The sequence below is a fragment of the Dermochelys coriacea genome, chromosome 20, assembly GCF_009764565.3.
Source record: "Dermochelys coriacea isolate rDerCor1 chromosome 20, rDerCor1.pri.v4, whole genome shotgun sequence".
Classification (NCBI taxonomy): domain Eukaryota; kingdom Metazoa; phylum Chordata; order Testudines; family Dermochelyidae; genus Dermochelys; species Dermochelys coriacea.
The window spans coordinates 7,985,788-8,006,123 of NC_050087.2; the positions used below are offsets into that span (position 1 = coordinate 7,985,788).

Sequence of the window (20,336 nt, forward strand, 5' to 3'; positions counted from 1 at the left end):
CAAGCATGGCCCCTCACAGAAAAGCTACCTTTTTCCTACCCCCAAGCTTTTGCTTCCTCACCTACCCAAAAGCCATCTTAAAAACATTTCCTTGAAACACCACACTCAACTCAAACTCTCTAGTACCCATTGCTTGTCTCCTAGTGTGTCCCAAAGTTCCCTACCCAACCAAAGCCCAGGGGTTGTACAGTTGGGGTGACCTTTCCCCCAAGGCAGACATGACATGATGCCAGGGCTCTGTGTTGGTCACAACTGGGGTAATGGTTTATTTTTAAAATATATGTTTATAACAGACACAAAAATGCAACACAAACCACCAAACTTGGCAGGTGGAATTATGGGTAAATAACATGGTAATAAAGCTGACCACCTCTGCCATTCCCCTTCTCTCCAACATGCGGAGTCGAGAGTTGCTTGGGTCCTGGCCTTCCCGCCTTGGGGCACAGATACTCAGTATAGCTCTGGGCCCGTTTCTTGGCCCAAGCCCGTGGCTCTCTGCCCACTCAATGCAGAGCATTCCCCTGAACATCCCCTGCCATGTCCTGTGCTGCTGATGAAACACCCGTGTGCCCTGGGCCTGTCGTGGTTGTTTCCTGCAGGCCAGGGCTGAGCCCATGATGGTGCGGTTGCTTCCCGTTTCACAACACCGAGGAGTTTCAAAAGTGACAGAGGGGCCCATGACAGGGAGATGGGGGAGGCCGGGGCTGGCTAGAGCCCAGGCCGCTGCTGGGCAAGGACACTCATTGGCACCGGGCCCCTCTGCCAGGCAACGCAGCTCACCAGCACCAGGCCCTGCTGGGTGATGGTGATCACTGGCATCGGGCCCCTGTTGGATAGCACTGCTTATGTGCACCAGGCACCGGCCGGTAACAGCGCTCATGGGCACCTGGCAAGGGGCCCATCCAAGGTCACACAGTGGGATCACCACGGAGACAGGATCAGAACCCAGGAGTCCTGTGCCCTAGGCCGGCGCTGTGACCATTAGGTGATGCTGCTTCTTGCAGAGTCCTGCAGCCCAGTTCCTGTCCCTTGCACTCTGATGCCTCTGGGGTAAGGGTAGGGGATCTCTGGCCTAGGCCTATGTCACAGACTCCCAGGTCATGCCCACTCTTGGCCCCGTGTGGTCCCTGGGGGGGAACCCCCTTCAGTGTGACAGCTCTTCTCAGGGGTCCACTCTCTCTCTCAGGGGTTAAGCCCCTCCTTCTCCTGGAGCTGCACCTCTCTGAGCCTTAGCATGCCTGTCTCTCACCGGGGGCCCCCTCAGGGAGTCCCCTTACTCTGGACCCACCGGGGCCTCCACTCCCAGAGGGAATAATGCCACCCTGTTCTCTAGATCGGAGTGACTCTCAGCCAGCGTAACACAGGAGGGTTTATTGAGCGTCTGAACACAGCATAGGAAACTCTCAGGGCCCTCAGGCCTGGCCTCCCTCAGCCAAGGGTGCAAGTGAGCCGGTACGAACCCGCCCCGGCCCAAACATTAAAGCACTGCCGCGGCCTGTCAGCGGCCCTGCTGGTAGGGTCCGTACCGGCAGGGCCGCCGATGGGGGGGGCACAGCAACATTAAAGCACTGCCCTGGCAAAGGACCCTGCAGCGCTTTAACGTCCCTGCCCCTTTTGCCCCCCCGGCTGCCGACGCTCGGGGGAGGGACAAAGGGAGCAGCTGCCCTGAGGCTGGGTATTTCAAAGGGCCCGGGGCTCCGGACGCTGCTGTTGCTACTGCAGCACCTTTAAATCAACACGGGAGCCCCGGGCGGCGCGGGCCAGGTGGCCTGGAAGGGCCGACTGGGTTATGCTGCCCCCAGCCCCGCCCCTTCTGCCCGAGGCCCCACCCCTTCCAGGGGCAAGAGCCGAGCCACCCCACCCCATACCGGTAAGTGTCCTCAGTTACTTTCACCCCTGCCCTCAGCACAGTACATGTAAGTCTCCCCTGCATCCAGGTGGGCTCTGACGGCTCCCTCTCACAAGTCCTGAGACCCCGGCTTTCCAGCTGGGCATCCGATATCACCATCACCGGCCCCAACAGCTCCTCCCCTGTCCTTTGTCTTCTCTCCAGGTAAATAGGGTCTCCTGGCCTCCTCTCCTCTCAGCTGTCTTTTGTTCCCCACTGGCTGGAACTGGCTGCTCAGGTCACTGGGGTCCTCTCTCCGCAGCCCATTGTCCTCCCACTGGCCAGAACCCGGGTGTGACTCCCAAGCTGGGCCTCCCGGTCACTGGGTCACCAGTCGCTGGGATATCCGTTCTCCAGGCCATTTGCTGGCCCTCTGTAACAGCAAACTCCCTCTCCCATCACCTTGTCAAACCAATAACACCCAGGGAAACTGAGTCCCACCCCCTCGGCACGCAAACCATTGAAAAAATGAAGAAAAAAACAAGAAAACCCCCCACTTAGTCACATCTCTGCCCCCTTTGAGTCTGAACCGAGCGGGGTCACTTAGCCAGTGCCCTGGGGAACTTCAGGGCCCCCCACCCAGTGATAAAGCATCGGCTATAGCATTGGCACTCCCCCTCACACGGACCACCTCCATGTCATAACCCTGGAGGAGCAGGTTCCATGTCAGCAACTTGGCATTAGCCCATTTCATTTGGTGCAGCCACATCAGGGGCAAATGGTCAGTGTACACAGTGAAGCATCCCCCAAATAGATCTGGCTGCAGTTTTTTAAGGGCGCACACCATGGCCAGGCATTCCTTCTCTATGGCCGCATAGTGCTGCTCCCAGGGCAGCAGCTTTTTGCTCAAGTACACAATAGGGTGTCTCTCCCCATTAGTATCAGTTTGCATCAGCACCGTACCCGGCCCCATGTCTGAGGCGACAGTGAACACCAGGAAGGGTTTGTTAAAATCCGGGTTTACCAGCACTGGGCTTTTGATGAGTGCCTCCTTCAGCACACGGAGAGCCCTCTGGCACTGCTGAGTCCAGACCATGTTGTCAGGCTTTCCCTTCCTACAAAGCTCTGTGAGGGGAGCTGCCAGGGAGCTAAAGTGGGGCACAAACCTCCGATAGTCCCCACAAATCCCGCCATCCCAATGAAAGCCTGGACCTGCTTCTTAGTCTGGGGAGCGGGCCAGTCCTTGATTGCCTCTACTTTGGCCGGCTCCGGCTTCAGGTGGCCGCTGCCCACCTTGTGGCCCAGGTATGACACCTTTGCCATCCCCACCTTGCACTTTCCAGCTTTTATAGTCAGTCCTGCATCCTGGAGGTGACCCAGCACCCCCTTCTCCTGGGACACATGGTCTTCCCAGGTTTGGGTAAATACACAGATATCATCAATATACGCGAGAGCAGGGGTTCTCAAACAGGGGGTCGGGACCCCTCAGGGGGATCACGAGGTCATTACATGGGTGATCGCGAGCTGTCAACCTCCATCCCAAACTCCTCTTGCCTCCAGCATTTATAATGGTGTTAAATATATTAAAAAGTGTTTTTAACTTACAAGGGGGGGTCACACTCAGAGGCTTGCGATGTGAAAGGGGTCGCCAGTAAAAAAGTTTGAGTCCCACTATGCTAGAACAAAGTCCTCCATCCCCCTTAGTAACTGATCCACCAGGCACTGGAAGGTGGCAGGTGCCCCCTTGAGACCAAAAGGCAGAACCAGGAACTCGAAGAGCCCTACTGGGGTAGTGAAGGCAAACTTCGCCCTGGCCTCTGGGTCCAAAGGCATTTGCCAGTAGCCTTTGGTAAGATACATGGTAGTGAGGTATAGGGCAGCCCCCAACTTATCTAGGATCTCATCAGTCCTAGGCATGGGGTAGGCATCGGACACGGTGATGGCATTGAGTTTCCAATAGTCCACACAGAATCGGATCGACCCGTCCTTCTTGGAGACCAGCACCATGGGAGAGGCCCAGGGGCTGGAGGACGGCTGGATCACCCCTAAAGCCAGCATGTCTCCAACCTGCTCTCCAGGTCCTGGGCTATTTTCCCAGTGACCCTGAATGAGGAACACCTGATGGGAAGGTTAGCTCCCATCTCCACCCGGTGAACAGCCAGGTTAGCGAGCCCAGGCCAGTTGGAGAACAGCTGCCGGCATGAATGCAGCACCTCTCTGATCTCTGCCTGCTGGGCAGGGGTTAGCTGGTCTGAGAGGAGAATTGATTCCAACGAGGGGTCAGTCCCCACCTCAGGGAGGAGTCCCACCAGGGGATCCTCTCCCTTCTCCTCCCACTGCCCACACCCAGCCAGCACCAACTTCTCCCTGTCCCAGTATGGCTTCATCATGTTGACATGGTGCACCCGGTGGCTGTGTGCCCAGTTGGACAGTTCCACTACATATGTCACCTCATTTACCTGTCTGATGACCTTGAAGGGGCCGTCCCAGGCAGCTTGCAGCTTGTGCTTCCTCATGGGGATGAGAAGCATCCCCTGGTCCCTGGTAGCATAGAAGCAGGCACGTGCTGAGCGGTCGTACCAGACCTTCTGCTTCCTCTGTGCCCTGGCTAGGTTTCCCCTGGCCAAGCCCATAAGCTCCGCGAACTTTTCTCGGAAGGTCAGTACATACTCTATCAGGAGAGGCCTTCCCCCCGCACTCACCCCTCACTCTCCTCCAATACAGCAACTGGAACGGGGAAAACCCTGTGGATTCCTGTGGCACTTCCCTCTATGCACACAGCAGGTGGGGTAAATACTTGTCCTGTGGGTGCTGGTCCATAAATGTTTTCAGCATCATCTTTAGGGTCCCATTGAACCTGTCCACCAGCCTATTTGACTGAGGGTGACACGCCGAAGCCAGGTATGTTGGAACCCACAATTATCCCACAAGCACTGGAGCAGGGTTGACATGAAGTTGGACCCCTGGTCTGTAAGGACCTTGTTGGGGAATCCGACTCTGCTGAAAATGGTCAGCAGCGCGTCTGCCACGGTGTCTGCCTCGATAGAGTACATGGCCAATGCCTCGGGGTAGTGCGAAGCGAAGTTTACACCACCAGAATGTATTTCTTCCCCGACCGAGTCGCCCTGCTGAGGGGCCCCACTATGTCCACGGCCACCTTCTGGAAAGGCTCCTCTATGATGAGTAGAGGTCTCAGAGCTGCTTTACACTTATCCCTGGCCTTCCCCATCCTCTGGCAGGAGTCACAGGACCTGCAATACTGTTAGATAGCGTCAAAGACTCTGGGCCAAGGGGAATATCATGGGCTAAGTACAACAGTCAGTGGTGGTACCTCTGGGGGACCACCAATTGCCTCCTGGTTTTCCAAAGTTCATTTTGCCCTGAACTGGCCCATTCCTGGTACAGGAATCCCTCCCGGTGGTCCTCCCCCTGGGATCCTGCACCGCTGTGGCCAGCAAGGTCCCTCAGCTTCTTTAAGGAGGGATCTTCCTGCAGCTTCATCTGGAATTCAGCTGCTGGGTTTAAGGGTACAGCCCTGGTTGGCGGTGCCTCAGTTTCCCCACCTTGGGACAGAGGCTCCAGTCCAGCCCTATCAAACCCTACCCTCAGTTCTTCAGTCCCTCACTTCGGGAGGTCCCATGTCCCTCGCTGGTACTGGAACCAGGTAAGGACCAGGGCACTGTGAGTGCCATCTGGCCAGGTCTCCAAGTCAGGATTCACTAGCACCTCGGTAGGCAGGTGATTGTGCACCGCAACCTCTTTGGGTCCCTCCTTAGCCCCCCATTTCAGGTGTATCCTCACTACAGGCACCTTGCAGGGGGCCCAAACACTCCTCTCAGGGTCACATATGCATCGGGCGCTAGCTGGTCTGGGTCCATCACCTGGGGCTGCGCCAGTGTCACCTCCCAGAACCCCTGGACGCTCCCTCCCCTGACCTCAATGGGGATGATGTGGCAATTGTTCCCCGGGGCCTGTCCCACACTCACCCAGCGGATTGAGTATGGGCGCTCTGGATCTGGAGCCCCGCCTTCCCCTGCTGGCCTAGCCTGGCTGTCCCCTCCCCATGGCATAATCCTATCGATTACGGCTCCCTGGACCGGCGGAGTTCCCTCTTGGTGGGCTTCCACCCAGTTGACACCCCAAGGGATCTGCTTGGCTGCCATTTCCTTCTTCTTCAGGCATTGTGCCACCTTGTGTTCTTTTTGGCCACAGTAATTACATTTCAGGTCCCTCAAGTCCCACGATGGGGGGTTGGCCCGCCCCGGCCTTCATGAGCAACCCTGAGTTGGGCTTCCTGGAGTCCCCACCCTTGAGAGGTCTCTGTGTGACTCCTCTTCTGAGTCCCCAGTGTGGGGGATCCCCCGATCTGCTGTCCACAAACTCATCCTCCAGTGCCCCCGCACTGCGCAGATCTTTAGGCTTCCAGTCCACTAACCACATCTTAAGGTCTGGAGAGCAGATGTCATACAGCTGCCCCAACCCAACCAGGTTACACACCTCCTCTGCGGTAGTGGCCCCTGTGCCCTTCCCCCACTTGCGGAGATATTCCCTCAGCAGGTTGGCGACCTCCTTGTAGGTGGCTCTTGGGGTCTTGCGTACACCCCGGAATCGTTTCCTGTATGCCTTGGGGGTCAGTTCAAACTTCAGCAGCAAAGCCTGTTTGAACAGATCATAGTCCCACTTCGGCCTTCTGGCCTTGGGACCCAGCAGGGGGGGTCAGACAGTGGAGCCTGTCTGCGGGGTCAATCTGGTTCAGATCACAAGCCTTCTCAAAGGGTCCCCCTGTGCTGACTGGGGAATCGGGTCTGAGAGACTCCCAACTGCTACACGGACTGCCCCCACGACTACTCCCCGGCTCTCTGGGCACCCCGGGAACCCCCCTGGGATCTGGAGCCTGTTCCTCAGACTGGTCATTCTCTACAAGCTGAGCCATCAGCTGCTCCTTAGAGAGCCTCCCCATGCTCACCCCTCTCTCCCTGCACAGATGTGCCAGGTCCCTCTTACGGAGCTAGTTCTAGGCCGTTCCTGCGCTGGTTCCTTCAATTCCCTCATTTTATCTCTGGCAGCCACTCACTGCAAAGCACCTGCGCTTACAGCCAGCCGTCTACAGGGTGCATCCGCCAACCATCCTCTGCTACCATGTTGTCATGGACTCACAGGTCATGCCCACTCTTGGCCCCGTGCGGTCCCTGGGGGAACCCCCTTCAGTGGGATGGCTCTTCTCGGGGGTCCAGTCTCTCACGGGGGTTAAGCCCCTCCACCTCCTGGAACTGCACCTCTCTGAGCCTTAGCAGGCCTGTCTCTTACCATGGGCCCCACTCACTCTGGATCCCAGGGGTCTCCACTCCCAGAGGGAATAATGCCACCCTGTTCTCTAGACCGGCACGACTCTCAGCCAGCATAAAACAGGAGGGTTTATTGAGCGTCTGAACCCAGCACAGGAAACTCTCAGGCCTGACCTCCCTCAGCACAGCACATCTAGGTCTGTCCCGCATGCAGGTGGGCTATGGCGGCTCTCTCCTCCCAGCCCGGAGACCCCTCGCTTTCCAGCTGGGCGTCGATATCACCTGCCCCCAAGCTTCACCTCTGTCCTTTGTCTTCTCTCCAGGTAAACAGGGTTTCCTGGCCTCCTCTCCTCTCAGCTGTCTTTTGTTCCCCACTGGCTGGAACTGGCTGCTCAGGTCCCTGGGGTCCTCTCTCCGCAGCCCATTGTCCTCCCACTAGCCAGAACCCGGGTGTGACTCCCAAGCTTGGCCTCCTGGTCATTGGGTCACCAGTTGCTGGGGTATCCGTTCTCCAGGCCATTTGCTGGCCCTCTGTAACAACAAACTCCCTCTCCCATCACCTTGTTAAACCAGTAACACTCAGAGAAACTGAGTCCCACCCCCTCTGCATGCAAACCATTGAAAAAAAACAAGAAAATCCCACACTTGGTCACATCCTGTTAGTAAACTTGGAATGCAAGAATCTCATTCCCGTCCTCTCCCTGCCCTGTGCAATATGCAAGCCTGGGAACCCCCTCCCCACCCTGTCAGTGGACAACGAAGGGGCAGATCAACTTGGAGCCTTGTGCAATCTCTTTGGGCAAGTCCAGGCCACCCATGCAGCATGGGATGGGGACACTGGAGCCACACACAGAGAGGGGGAGGGTGGCTGGAGGTGACTGGAAGCTCATTAGGATGGGGCTGGGGGCACCAGGCAGGTCATGCAGATAGTGGAAGTGAGCTGAGCTGGGGATGCTCTGCCAGGTTATGTGTGTGAATCTCACTCCCCAGGCATTAGAGGAGACCCAGCAACAGGCCCCCTGCCCCACAGAGGGGAGCTCCAGGGGGCATTGCGGCTGCTTCAACAGCCCCCCCATGCATACCGTGTCACGCCCCCAACGGACCCTGAACCTGACTCACAGCAGCTGCCATCTCTGGTTGTGGAGGTGATTCCAGATGTCAGGGGCTCTGTGCGGGGGCAAATCTCAGGCGTTGGGTGGGGGTGGGGGGCTGTGACTGGGGGTTCCAGGCCTGGGGGCAGGCTCTGGTGGGGGGCAGGTTACAGGTCTGGGGGGCTCTGGTGGGGGGTCAAGGCCTGGGGCGCAGTTCCCTGCTCTGGCAGAATGATGCACGAGGGTGTCTGGCTGGTTCGGAGGAAACGGGTCTGTGGTCCGTGCCCTAGGGATGGCTGGGCGGGCACTGCCATCTCTTGCCAGGGGCCCAGACATCAGCAGGCAGTGAAGAGAGCAGGCTCAGCTCTTGTTTGCTGGCTGCATGGGCCCAGAGTGAGCCCCCAGCCAGTGATGACCCCTGAGCTGCACTAGATAGGAAGGAGGTGGGACTAGCAAAGAGCCTGGGTGGGGGCTGGGAGGGGGGTCCTGAGAGGCAGCAAGGAGAGAGAGGCGATGGGTGTCCTGGCAGGATCCCCAGGGGAATGGCCCCAGCTGGGCTGAGTTTCCCGCTGGCTCAGAACCAGGTGCCATCCCTTTGGCTTCAGCCTGTTTGTGCCCGAATGGAGCCTGTGCTCCCAAGGCCACCTCACAACCCACACGCCCCATCCCTGTGCCAGGTGTTGTTCCCCAGGGCCACCACCTGTCCTGCAGCCCCTTGCACCAGCCTGGCTGGGGACCAGCAAATCAGGGCCATGTCTCTCTGTCAGCCTGGCACGGTGGGGGTGCTTGGCCATGGGGCACAGCTCTGCTCTGGTGGACCTAGGGGCCAACCTTATCTCACAGTGAGTGGGGCAGGGGCCTCTCCCCACTAATCATCAGGGCAGGAGTCCTCTTTGTTGATAAAGAGGCAGCAACGGAACAGGATCTAACCCCTTCCCTCCCTGCCCCCTCCCTGCTGCCCCAGTTCCTCCCCCCGCCCAGCCCCACCCCCCACCCCTGTGTGGCCCAGCCCTGCCATGAGTCCCGTTCCCTTCCATATTTACTCTCCACCTAGAGCTGACAGTCCCACACAAAGCAAAGGCTCGCCATGGCTCCCTGCCCCAGGGCCCATTCCCCAAAGTGAGGCACTGTGGTTGGGGGAGAGGCTAGCCAGCCCCCACCCCCCATCCCCATCCCTTCAGAGAGTGTGAGGTTCTAGGCAGCACATAGCCAGTTGGAGGCTCCAGGCTGAGGGCACAGCTGTTGGTATTGCCTCGGGGTGGGTTGGACCTAGAAAAACCCAGGACCCCATTAATATCCTGTCAGGGTTTCCTCCCCACTCTGAACTCTGGGGTACAGATGTGGGGACCTGCATGAAAGACCCCCCTAAGTTTATATTCCACCAGCTTAGGTTAAAAACTTCCCCAAGGCACAACTTCCTTTCCTTCTCCTTGGACCGTATTGCTGCCACCACCAAGTGATTTACATAAAAATTCAGGAAAGGGTCACTTGGAGTCCCTAGTCCCCCAAAATATTCTCGCAAGCTCCTTCATCCCCTTTCCTGGGGAGGCTTAAGAATAATATACCAACCAATTGGTTTTAATGTAAGTACAGATCGGACCCTTTATCTTTAGGACACTAAAATCAATCAGGTTCTTACAAGAACCTTATAAAGAAAAAAGTAAAAAATCTCAGCAAAATCAGGATGGAAGATAACTTTACAGGGAAATAAAAAGATTTAAAACACAGAGGACTCCCTTCTGGACTTAGCTTCACAGTTTTAAAAAACAGGAATAAAACTACCTCTTAGCATAGGGAAAATTCACAAGCTAAAACAAAAGATAATTTAACGTATTTCCTTGCCCTTGCTTACAATTTTTTGTAATCTTAGATGAATCATTTCAGGTGTGTTTCAGGGGATGGTTTACTTGCCTGGTCAGAGAGAGAACAAACAAAGAGAGCACAAACAACCCCCCCCCCCTCGATTTGAAAGTATCTTCTTTCCTTATCAGTCCTTTCGGTCAGGTGCCAATCAGGTTATTTGAGCTTCTTAACCCCTTATAGGTGAAGCGATTTAGTACAGCTTCCCAGGAGAGATTTTATGTTATCCTTACTTCTATGTTTATGACATATTCCCTCCCCTTCCCATCCCCTCCCCACACTTGGTGCTTGGATATGCACATAGCCCAGACCTATGGTCGGCCCTGGCCCCAGGCCCCCCCCACCCCACAGTTGATGGAGGGCTTGTTCGCTGGCTGGGAACAGGCAATGCAGCCAATAATAGACACACAGGGATCCATTCATTGAGGCAGTGATAGAAAAATTACAAGGTGTAAATCAGGAACAGACAATAAATAGAGCTGGGAAGGCAGGGCCCAGCCGGCCTCCACCACCTCACCAGGCCAAGGACGGTGGGTAAAGGGACAGTCCATGCTAGCACTCTGCGAAGGCAGCACAGAGCCCATCACTGGCAGCCCATGTGGGGCAGGGCTCAGCACCAACCTGCCCCTGCCACCTCCCTAGAGAGAGGGCAGTTCCTCTTGCCACCAGCAGGAGGCACCGGGGCAGGGCAAAGCTCGCATCTGGCATGAGTCTGTGCTTGGGTCCAATGTCCTCCCCTGGGGCAAGACAGGATATGGGGTCCCCCTGGGATGCGGGGCAGCACCAAGGCAGCTTTCTGATCTGGGGCAGCCCTGCCCCCCTACCACCCCAGCCCTCAGAGGCACCAGAGGCGGCGCGAGATGGTGGAGATCACATGCGTGTAGGCCTCACGGAACTGGCGGTTCATGGCGGCGTACAGCACGGGGTTGATGCAGCTGTTCAGCCAGGTCAGATTGGCGGCCACCATGTGCAACCATGTAGGCGCCCGGTTCTTGGCATCGAAGATGTTGAGGAGGAGGAAGGGGATGTAGCTGAGGACGAAGAAGAGGAAGACCACGAAGCACATGCAGGTGACCTTCCGGAACTCCTTGTTGCTGTCCTTGGGCTGGGAGGGCAGGCTTTTGGGCACCACTGGGGCCTGAGCTGTGAGGGCAGGGGCAGGAGCAGAGGCAGGGGCAGGGGTGGGGGCCGGGGTTGGGGTGAGGGCTGAGGCTGGGCCATTTTCCATGACCAGTGTCTTGGAGGTTTGGCCCTGCTCCGAGATGCTGGAGTGCTGGGAGACACCCGTGTCCACGCCGCTGTCCAGCTCCACAAACTGGCCTGGCGTGGCCAAGCTGGCCCCAGCAACATAAGCCCCCTTCAGGCTGGCCTTCTTCAGCTTGTAGCGGTCCATGGCGTGGGATGCCCCCTTCACCTTGCGGTGGATGAGGAAGTAGAAGATGCCCACGCAGCTGAGGCCCACCACAAAGTAGAAGGCCATCAGGATAGTGGTGTAGGGCCGGCCCCTGATGCGGTGGAAGCTGCAGGTGCAGACCTTGGGCACCAGCACGAAGACGGGCCAGAGCGGGGCAAAGCTGGCAAAGCCGAGGACCCAGGTACCCAGGGCCATGAGCCCCACACCCAGGCGGGAGAAGTTCCGGTTGAAGAGGGCCGGGTTGGCAATGAGCATGTAGCGGCTGACGGCGATGAGGCAGAGCGTCAGGATGGAGACTGAGTTGGAGACGAAGAGCAGCATGCCGAAGACACGGCAGAAGCTGGGGCCGGCCCGCCAGTGCAAGTGCAGGTAGGAGTCCACGGAGAAGGGCTGCAGCACGGCACAGTACAGCATGTCGGCCAGCGTCAGGTTGACGATGAGCAGGTTGAAGCGGGTCTGCACCTTGGCGTCAGCCGCAAAGGCCAGGAGGGTCAGCATGTTGCCCAGCGTGCCCACCACAGTGACCACCATGCCCCAGCTCACGGCCACGTAGCGGTATCCCACGATGGACGCCTCATAGCACGAGAAGTTATCCATGGTGACATTCGCCATCGTCTCAGGGAGCGGAAGGACCGGGTCTCGGGGAGGGGTCAGGTCCCAGAGCACAGTCCTGGCCTAGATCCTTGGCTTCTAGGAACTGAAGTAAAAGAAAAGGGGGTCAGGCAAAGCACAGTCCCCTGCCCCAGGAGCCCCTCCCTGCAATGCCCCTGCTGAGCCAGAATCAGCCACACATTTAAAGTGTCTCCCCCATCTGGGGAGGCACAGACAGGCCGGACATCGCATAGCTGTGCCCCAGGTCATCAGGGCTGGGGGCACCAACTGAGCTGGGCCAGTTGGGAAGAGGCAGCAAGGCAGGACATCCCTGTGCTCCGTTTGCCAGCCACAGCAAAACCCAGGCCAGGGCATGAGTTAGGGCAGCCAGAAGGCTCCTGCCCCTGCACCCCAGCTGGCTGGGCCCTGGCAGCCTTGGGTCTAGGGAGGGTGAGGTGCTTTGCTCAGGTCCAGCCCAAAGGGAGCTGTAAGCAGAGAGGGCTGGGAGAGCAGGGGAAGGGGAGGGGAGGCAGAGCTGGGGTGGAGGTGAGGAGAGGCAGGATGGAGGAGTGGGGGGCAGGGAGGGCAGAGAAAGTGGGCATAGATCCTTCTGTTAAAGTATCTGGGGCTGGAGCCCATCCTGACTCATAGGCATCGGGCCACTAGAAACACGGGGGGTCTCTCCTGGCTCTATGAGCTGGATTGGCCTCCCCCATGGCTGGGACCCAGACCCCTCCCCAGGGCCCCACTGCCCTGACATGGCTGTATAGTTACAGAGGCAACACGTCCTATTGGGAGGCCATGGGGCTGGGACTCAGGACCAGCTCCATTCCCAGCTCTGCCACTGACCTGCTGAGTGCCCATGGACAAGTCACTTTCCTGCTCTGTGCCTCAGTTTCCCCTCCCTCTTGTGACTGTTCAGATTGTGAGCTCTGGGGGGCAGGAAGTCTCTCTCACTCCATGTCTGTTCAGCACCTGGCCAGGGTGGCTGTGATGAAGTTGGGGATTTTTGTAGTGTTTTACATGAATAGCGGGTGTGCGCCTAAGTTTCCCTGTGTACTGCATGTTTAACAAGGTGGTGGGAGAAGGTTTGTTGTTGCAGAGGACCAGGTGTGACCTCACATAGCAGCCGGGACCCCTCGACAATGGCCTGGAAATGGGGAACCCTAACAATTGGTGACCTGGTGACTAAGAGGCCCACCCCAGCTTGGCAATCAGCGGGTTCTGGCCAGTGGGAGGACAACAGGCTGAGAAGAGAGGATCCCGGTGACCTGACCAACCAGTTCCAGCCAGAGGGGAACAAAAGACGGAAGAGAGAGGGCCCCAGTGACCAATTTACCTGGGATGGAAGACAAAGGTCGGGGAGAAGCTATTGGGGCCGGTGATATCGGATGCCTCGGCTGGAAGGAGGGGGTCTCTGCGCCAGGAGGAGGGAGCAGCCAGAGCCCATCTGCATGCGGGACAGACCTGGATGTGCCGTGCTGAGGGAGGCCAGGCCTGAGGGCCCTGAGAGTTTCCTGTGCTGGGTTCAGACGCTCAATAAACCCTCCTGTGTTACGCTGGCCAAGAGTCGCTCCGGTCTAGAGATCGGGGGGGCATTATTCCCCCTGGGAGTGGAGGCCCCGGGGGTCCAGAGTAAGGGGACTCCCTGAGGGGGCCCACAGCAGAGACAGGCATGCTGAGGCTCAGAGAGGTGCAGTTCCAGGAGGTGGAGGGGCTTAGCCCCCGGGAGAGAGTAGACCCCTGAGCAGGGCTGTCGCACTGAAGGGGGTTCCTCCCAGGGACCGTATGGAGCCAAGAGAGCACGAGTCCCTGTGAGTCCGTGACAGAGGCCCCTGTTGTGACGCACGATTTCCCCTCCAGCCAAGCCCTGGCCCCACACTGCCCCGGGTGGTGGAGAGCAGGGAGCAGATGCTGGATCCCAGGCAGGCCCACGCAGACCCTGGAATGAATGCACCAGCGAGCGCAGGCCCTTGGCAGCCTCCCCGAGAGGGAGATCAAACAGGGCCCCATTCTTTCCTTCCTGGTCTAATTTGGGCCGTTTCCACGGAAACCGATGTCTTGGATGTCTGCAGAGCAGGGTGAGGCCCCACCTGGGCTCCGCATCCCTGGGCATTGCCGGGGTTCAGGCTCCCTGGGGTGGAGCGGCATAACTGAGCCCTATCAGCCTGGAGCCAAGTGCCCTGCTCGCACGTTCCAGTGAATGCACAGGAATCTGCACCACTTTCCCCGGAGGGCATCATTACACGACCCTTACCGAACTCATCACGCCTGGCGCTGCACAGACGCAGCCTGAGACAGTCCCTGCCCCCAGAGCTCAGTCTGAATAGACACAGGGAAGGGGGCAGGGTCTGTGACCCTCCGGGGATGAGACATGCTCCCTGGCCTGGGGGGACTCTGTCTCCTAGCTGACGCAGAGGACTCGGGGCTGGCACAGTGCAGGAGACCCCAGCTGTAGCGCAACCTACTCCAGATTTCACTCTGGCCTTTGCTCTGCAGCCATCCTGAGACCCGGCCCGTTCGCCCCACCGGGGCCTGCTGGCTCAAGTCCAGAGGGCAGAGCCCTGGCTCTGTGGTGGTGGGGGGGGGGCATGGCCCCAAGAAGGATTCAGTGAGCAGCAGGGACTGGTAACAAGGCTTCCTGCTCCATAGGAACAGCCCCACTGAGCCCAGAGCCACGTGCGAAAGGGACCAAGCATCGTATGGAGAAGCCCAGCTGGCTCTAGGGCAGAGCACTGCCGGGAGCAGGCTCAGCTCACAGCCCCAGCTCAATTAGCCTGCTCGGCAAGCCAGGACTGGGGCCTGCTTCCCCACACACCAGCTCCCATCTGGGTGTGAAAGGCCAGATTCCCATCTCCTCCCTTAGTAGCCCCTTACCCATAAGTCACTGCACTGAGGATGGCATGGGCCCTGGGCACCATGAGCGCTGCCCCTTCCCCCAAACCCAATGAGCCGCAAGGAGCCAAGGACTCTGGCAATCAGGCAAAAGGCCCAGGAGACTAGCCAGCCCCTCTCCCTCCCACGGAGCCTGTTTCCTAGCCACCCCTTAGCCTGCCATCAAACCTGGTGCCTGCCCTGCCTGTGCCACCCTCCCTCTCCCCCGGCCCGGTGCCCGCTCTGGCTGTGAGAGTTCCCCCAGCAGGGCTCCCAGCACCATCAGCCAGAGCCGGTCCATGACCCAGCCCCTGTACAGATCTGATCAGCACCAATGGTGGCTGCACACCGCCCCCTGCTGGACCACCCGGAGCCACAGGGGCTGCACTATGGTGAGCCCAGCCCTCCACGGCTTGGCGCAGACCATCCGGGAGGGTCAAAACCTTACCAAGCTGAGGGGCAGATGTGTCCAACTGTGCTTGGAGCGATCTGCCGGCACAGCCTCTCCCCCCAGCTATTATGGCTTCACGCCCCGGCAGCAAGGGAGAAAGCCCTGAGTTTTGTGAAAGCCGGTGAGGTAACTTCCTCCTTCCTGGGTGCAGGCGTGAGCGCAAGGCTGTGGGCTTTGTTAGGATAGAGAGGAGATTGAACACAGCAGCTGAGGTTGGGGTGGAGGGGTCAATCACAGCTGAACACACAGGGCTCCGGAGAGCACCAAGGGCAAGTGCAACGTGTTGGGTCGGGGGCCTGCATGGTCCTGCCAGAAGGGGGGCGCCGGTGGTGCTCAGGGGGCTGGTGCTTGCAGGGGGGCCCTGGCAGGGGGCAGGCAAGGGCAGGGTGGGGGGCTGGCTACGAAGGGGTTCAGCGCTGAAGTGGCTGCCCGTGGACACCTGTGGCTCTGCCTGGCTCCTGGCTGCGGGCCTGCGCTGGCAGGGTCCCCACACGGGGTTACCATAAGGCCGGCCTGCCGCAGCATGTCACACAAGGACCTGGCAACAAGCCAAACCCCCAGCCTTCCCTCCCCACCCCACGCTGGGGGAAGGTGAGATGTGGCCCAGCAGCCCTTAGTCAAGTGCCGAGCCCCCACGTTAGACTGGACCATTGCAGAGCCCGCAGGCGACTGCTCAGGGCTCTGCCCCGAGGGGGCAGATTCTGTCTGCTGGGGGGCAGGCTCCCCTCCTGTGGAGCCCCCTACTGGCCCCCTCCCCAGCCATGGGCTGCACGGGAAGGGGCAGTAAGGTAGGGAGTTATTTGAAGCCCTGTCGTGGAGTTGTGGGGTGGCCAGGGGGTGCCAGCTGCCCCCCAATTGCTGTCAGCAGCTCTATGCCCCCTTAGGCCAGGGTTCAGGAGCTGCCACATCCCGAGAGCCGATGGGCCAGGCTCCCTCAGGAGCATCTGCAATTGGCAAGAGGCTCCAAGATCCAGACTCCCCAAGCGGGCATCAGCAGCCCCGGTGCTCAGAGCCAGGCTCCCCTCAGGGGAAGGGAGACCCCAATTCGCCCTCCACACCCCTGCCAACGAGCCCACAGCCACATGGGTGCCAGACAACGCAGCGCCCATGGAACCCCAGCAGTGCCACCAGCTGGCAAGCCCCAGCCAATGAGTGGCTGGCAGGGCAGCTCCAGTGCCCTGCCACCAGCAGCTGCCAAGTCACACACGTTGGTGGTTAACGCCAGCAGGGGGCAGTGCAGCCTGCGAGCCCAACTGGTGTGAGTTCCGGGGCGGCTGTTGGATGGTTAGAAGCAGGGATTGGCACCCAGGATGCCGGTGTTCTATTCTCTTAGAGCGAGGCAGTCAGGACTCCTGGGTTCTTTCCCCCACTGACCGACTCCAGGCGAGAGTCTCTTCCATCTCAGCTCAGCTACCCAGCTGGCTCCCAGGGGCAAGTCACAGCGGGCACTCTGCACTCACGCCAGGGCTCAAAGCGTGGGAGAAGTGCCAGTGAAATAACCCACTCAGCAGCAGGGAATGATGCCCAGAGCTGGCTCCCAGGCCTATGCTCTAACCATTAGGCCACCAGCACTGACAGGAAGGTCAGACAAGAGCTGTAAGAACCAGTCAGAGACCCATGGGGGAGAAGGGTGAAGCATTGGGTGTCCCTGGAACTCCCCCGAGGGATGTGAGAGATCCCCGACAGGGAGCTGAGCACCCTCCCGCCCTGCCCCCTACTTCCCTCCCTTGTGGAGCTGAACACTCCCTGCCCCCCCACTTCTCCTTCCCTTGTGGAGCTAAGCACCCCCTGCTCCCCCCACTTCCCCTCCCCTTGTGAAGCTGAGCACCCTCTTCCTGTCCCCCACTTCGCCTTCCCTTGTGGAGCTGAGCACCCCATCCCCACCCCCCACTTTCCCTTCCCCTGTAGACTGAGCACCCCCCACTTCCCCTTCCCTTGTGGAGCTGAGCACCCCCTACCCCATCCCTCTTCCCTTCCCTTGTGGAGCTGAGCATCCCCCATCCTGTCCTGCCCCCCACTTCCCCTTCCCTTGTGGAGCTGAGCACCTCCATCCTGCCCCCCACTCGCCTGCCCCCATTTTGTTGCCCCATGGGCCATGGCTCTCAGAACAGAGCCTCGAGGGAGATGGCACTTGGAACTCATCCACACGATACGGCAGCCCTTGGCCAAAGGGGCATTGCAGCTGGAAGGGGCCCTTCTCTGCAGGGTTTGGCGCTGGTGACCGGTGATTTCCCAGCATGCACTGGGGTGCTAGCCCACACTCTGCCCCATGCATGGCTCAAGCTGGGTTTGCCATAGCTGAGGGCACCCAGATCATTGCCCCCATCAGTCGGCTGCATGGAAATCCGGCCAGCCGCATGCTCTGAGAACCTCCCCCGCTGCTCTCCGCCTGCAGTTTGCCACAGGCCCGCTGAGTTCTCTTTAGAGAACTGTTTTAACCAGCAAAAACTCTTGGGCTCCCAGATGAATTAACGCCAGTAAAGCACAGATTTACACAACACATTAACCTGCGGAACTGCCTGCCACTGGGGCTCATTGAGGCCAAAGTAGCACGGTTCACGGAAGGGCTCCATGTTGATGCTGTGGACATGCACATTTACGCCAGAGACTTGGACATAGCCATAAACTCTCGTGTGCCAGACCCAATTTTTCCAGGGCCCTCAATCGGCTGGGACCCCTTGGCACAGGCCCTGTTGGCCCAGTGGCTAATCCACCACCACTGCCTGCAATGCCCACCCCACTCCACAGGCCATTGCCGGCTTCTGATATTAAATGCGTGGGAGTCTGCAGTCTTCCTCATGCCACAGGGAGCCCTGCTGTCTTCAGTGCCCACCTGGGGGCCCTACCATGTTCAGCGCCCTCCCGGGGGCCCTGCCACATCCAGCACCTGCCACATCCAGCCCTGCCACATCCAGCACCTGCCCGGGGGCCCTGCCATGTTCAGCACCAGTCTGCGCGCCCTGACTTCAGGGGCTGGCATTCTACCTTGTTGCTGGTAAATGTTCAGTGGCAGCATCTTGGGCACAAGCTCTAAACCCCCATGTGACTCCGGCCTTGATTTATGCTGTTGCTATATTATGGTCGTCTGTAGTGAGCCTCTCTGGGGCTGGCCCATGTGAAGGATAAGCGCCTACTACTGCTGCTAGCTGTGGGAGTTACTCTGCTAGCTTATCAGGGAGCATGGTGCCCTAAGGGGCTGGTTTGTTCTCCACTAGTGACCCGAGCTGGGGGGTTTGTGTCACCAGGGTATCCCTTCACGTGGGCTTTGGGGCATTCAAGTGTCCGATTGGCTGGAGAGATCTGTAAAGCTTTTCTCCAGGCTGTCCCCCGGCAGGGACGTGAGGGTCCCAGGGAGATGGGGGCTTCCCCTGTGAGGAGTCTCTGGGCTTAGGGGAGCATCCGCAGGGTCCAGCAGAGTCAGCGCTGGATCCATTGGGGGGCCCAGCCTGCGGCTACACTGGCTTTGTTTTCCATGGGGGCTCCCCTTCTCTCGGGGCACCAGCCCTTTGCTGACTCCCCTGCATGGGCAAAAGTCAGGTTCGTCTCCGGACTTTGCCCTTTGCAGAGGGAGCTGGCGTGGGCCTGGCGGGTCGGCCCAGAGTGCCAGGAGGGGCTTGTGTGCTGGGCAGGGGGTCTCAGACCCTGGGGAGGCTGCATTTCTTTATTTGCCTTTGAGTTGGCATGAGAGGGAAATGGAGCAACATAAACAAACCCAGTGCTGAAGTGTGTCTGTCCGGCCTAATCCAAACGCATTCCACGGTGTGCGCCAAGCCCTGCCTGAGTCCAGCTCCGAGCCCCCCGAACCCCCAGAGCCCCCCGCAGGGCCAAATACAGTGCAGGCCCCACCTGAGTCCAGTTCCTAGCCCCACCGAGCTCCCAGAGCCCCCCGCGAGGCTGAACTCAGCATGGGCCCCTCCCAAGTGCGGCTCCGAGCTCCCCCAGGCCTCCCACATGGCACTGGGCTGAGTGCAGCACCAGCCCTGCCCGAGTCCAGCTCCAAGCCCCCCGCAGGGCCGAGCGCAGCACCAGCCTTGCCAACATCCTGCTCTAAGCCCCTGCCCCAGCTGCCCCCCAGTGCCACCCCATGGCTGCTCAGTGTAATAGTGTTTTAAACTCCTTTCTCCCAAATAGCTCCGGCTCCCCCAAGCTACAGCCTGGAAAAGGACAAGCTGAGATTGCTGGCAATGGTGGCAAAGCCCTTGGGGTGACCACACAAAGGCCTGGCCAATAAGAGCAGCCCCTAGCTCCCCCCACCACCCCATCTGCCCCCATGCTGTGCCCTGAGCTGCCCCTACCCTACCTCACACTGCTCCTGCCCTGCAATGACCCCGAGTCCACATGGCCCCATGCCCAGCTATGGTGGAGGGGACTTGCCCGGCCGCAGGCTGAGATATGAGGTAGGAGGCAGCCCTGGTCCCTGAGAGTTGTTCCCATCTGATGGCCACTCAGCAGCAAGGAATGGGGGAGTGGGGTGCCTCAGGCCAGTTCCAAGACACCAGGGCATCAGGGCAGGTCCTGGGGCCTGGCTGGCATAGATGCCAGGACTGAGTGGGCCGCCAAGGCTCTCTGACGATGGCCCTAGTGATGGGCTGAGCTGGGAATCCCACCTTGGGTCTGTCCCAGATCAGAACCAGCAGGTTGGAGCTAATGGAAGCGTTTGGTTTTGATACTGTCAAACCGTTAGCGCAGGAACCAGGGTCCAGCTGCTCCCTGGGCAGGACACGCTGCCCATGGAGATCAGGGACTCTTCTCACATTTCTACGGGTAATATCTTGGCTAATGAATCCGATCATCCGGCGTGTGACAGCTAGGACTCCCCAGGAGAACCGAAATGGGAACGGGGACACAAGCCATTCGCACTGGGAGCGTTTGGCCCATGAGGAGCTGAGCGGGCCCGCGCTTCAGAACCACAGGTAATAGAGTTTCCTTATGCCCATCCCCA

At 59.1% G+C, this 20,336-nt stretch overlaps 1 protein-coding gene across 2 annotated transcripts; it reads right to left on the reverse strand.

Annotated features, from left to right (window-relative positions):
- Positions 1-9,850: 9,850 nt before the first annotated feature.
- On the reverse strand, positions 9,851-15,578 carry GPR84 (G protein-coupled receptor 84). Of its 2 annotated transcripts, none has more exons than XM_038378860.2 (2): positions 15,392-15,578; positions 9,851-12,175 (listed from the first exon to the last, which is right to left on the reverse strand). In XM_038378860.2, the coding sequence occupies exon 2, from the start codon at positions 12,088-12,090 to the stop codon at positions 10,900-10,902; it is 1,191 nt and encodes a 396-aa protein (XP_038234788.1). In that variant the 5' UTR covers positions 12,091-12,175; positions 15,392-15,578; the 3' UTR covers positions 9,851-10,899. The 2 variants fall into 2 exon arrangements, with proteins under 2 accessions (XP_038234788.1, XP_038234789.1); XM_038378861.2 differs by lacking the exon at positions 15,392-15,578 and adding an exon at positions 13,409-15,129.
- Positions 15,579-20,336: the final 4,758 nt, after the last annotated feature.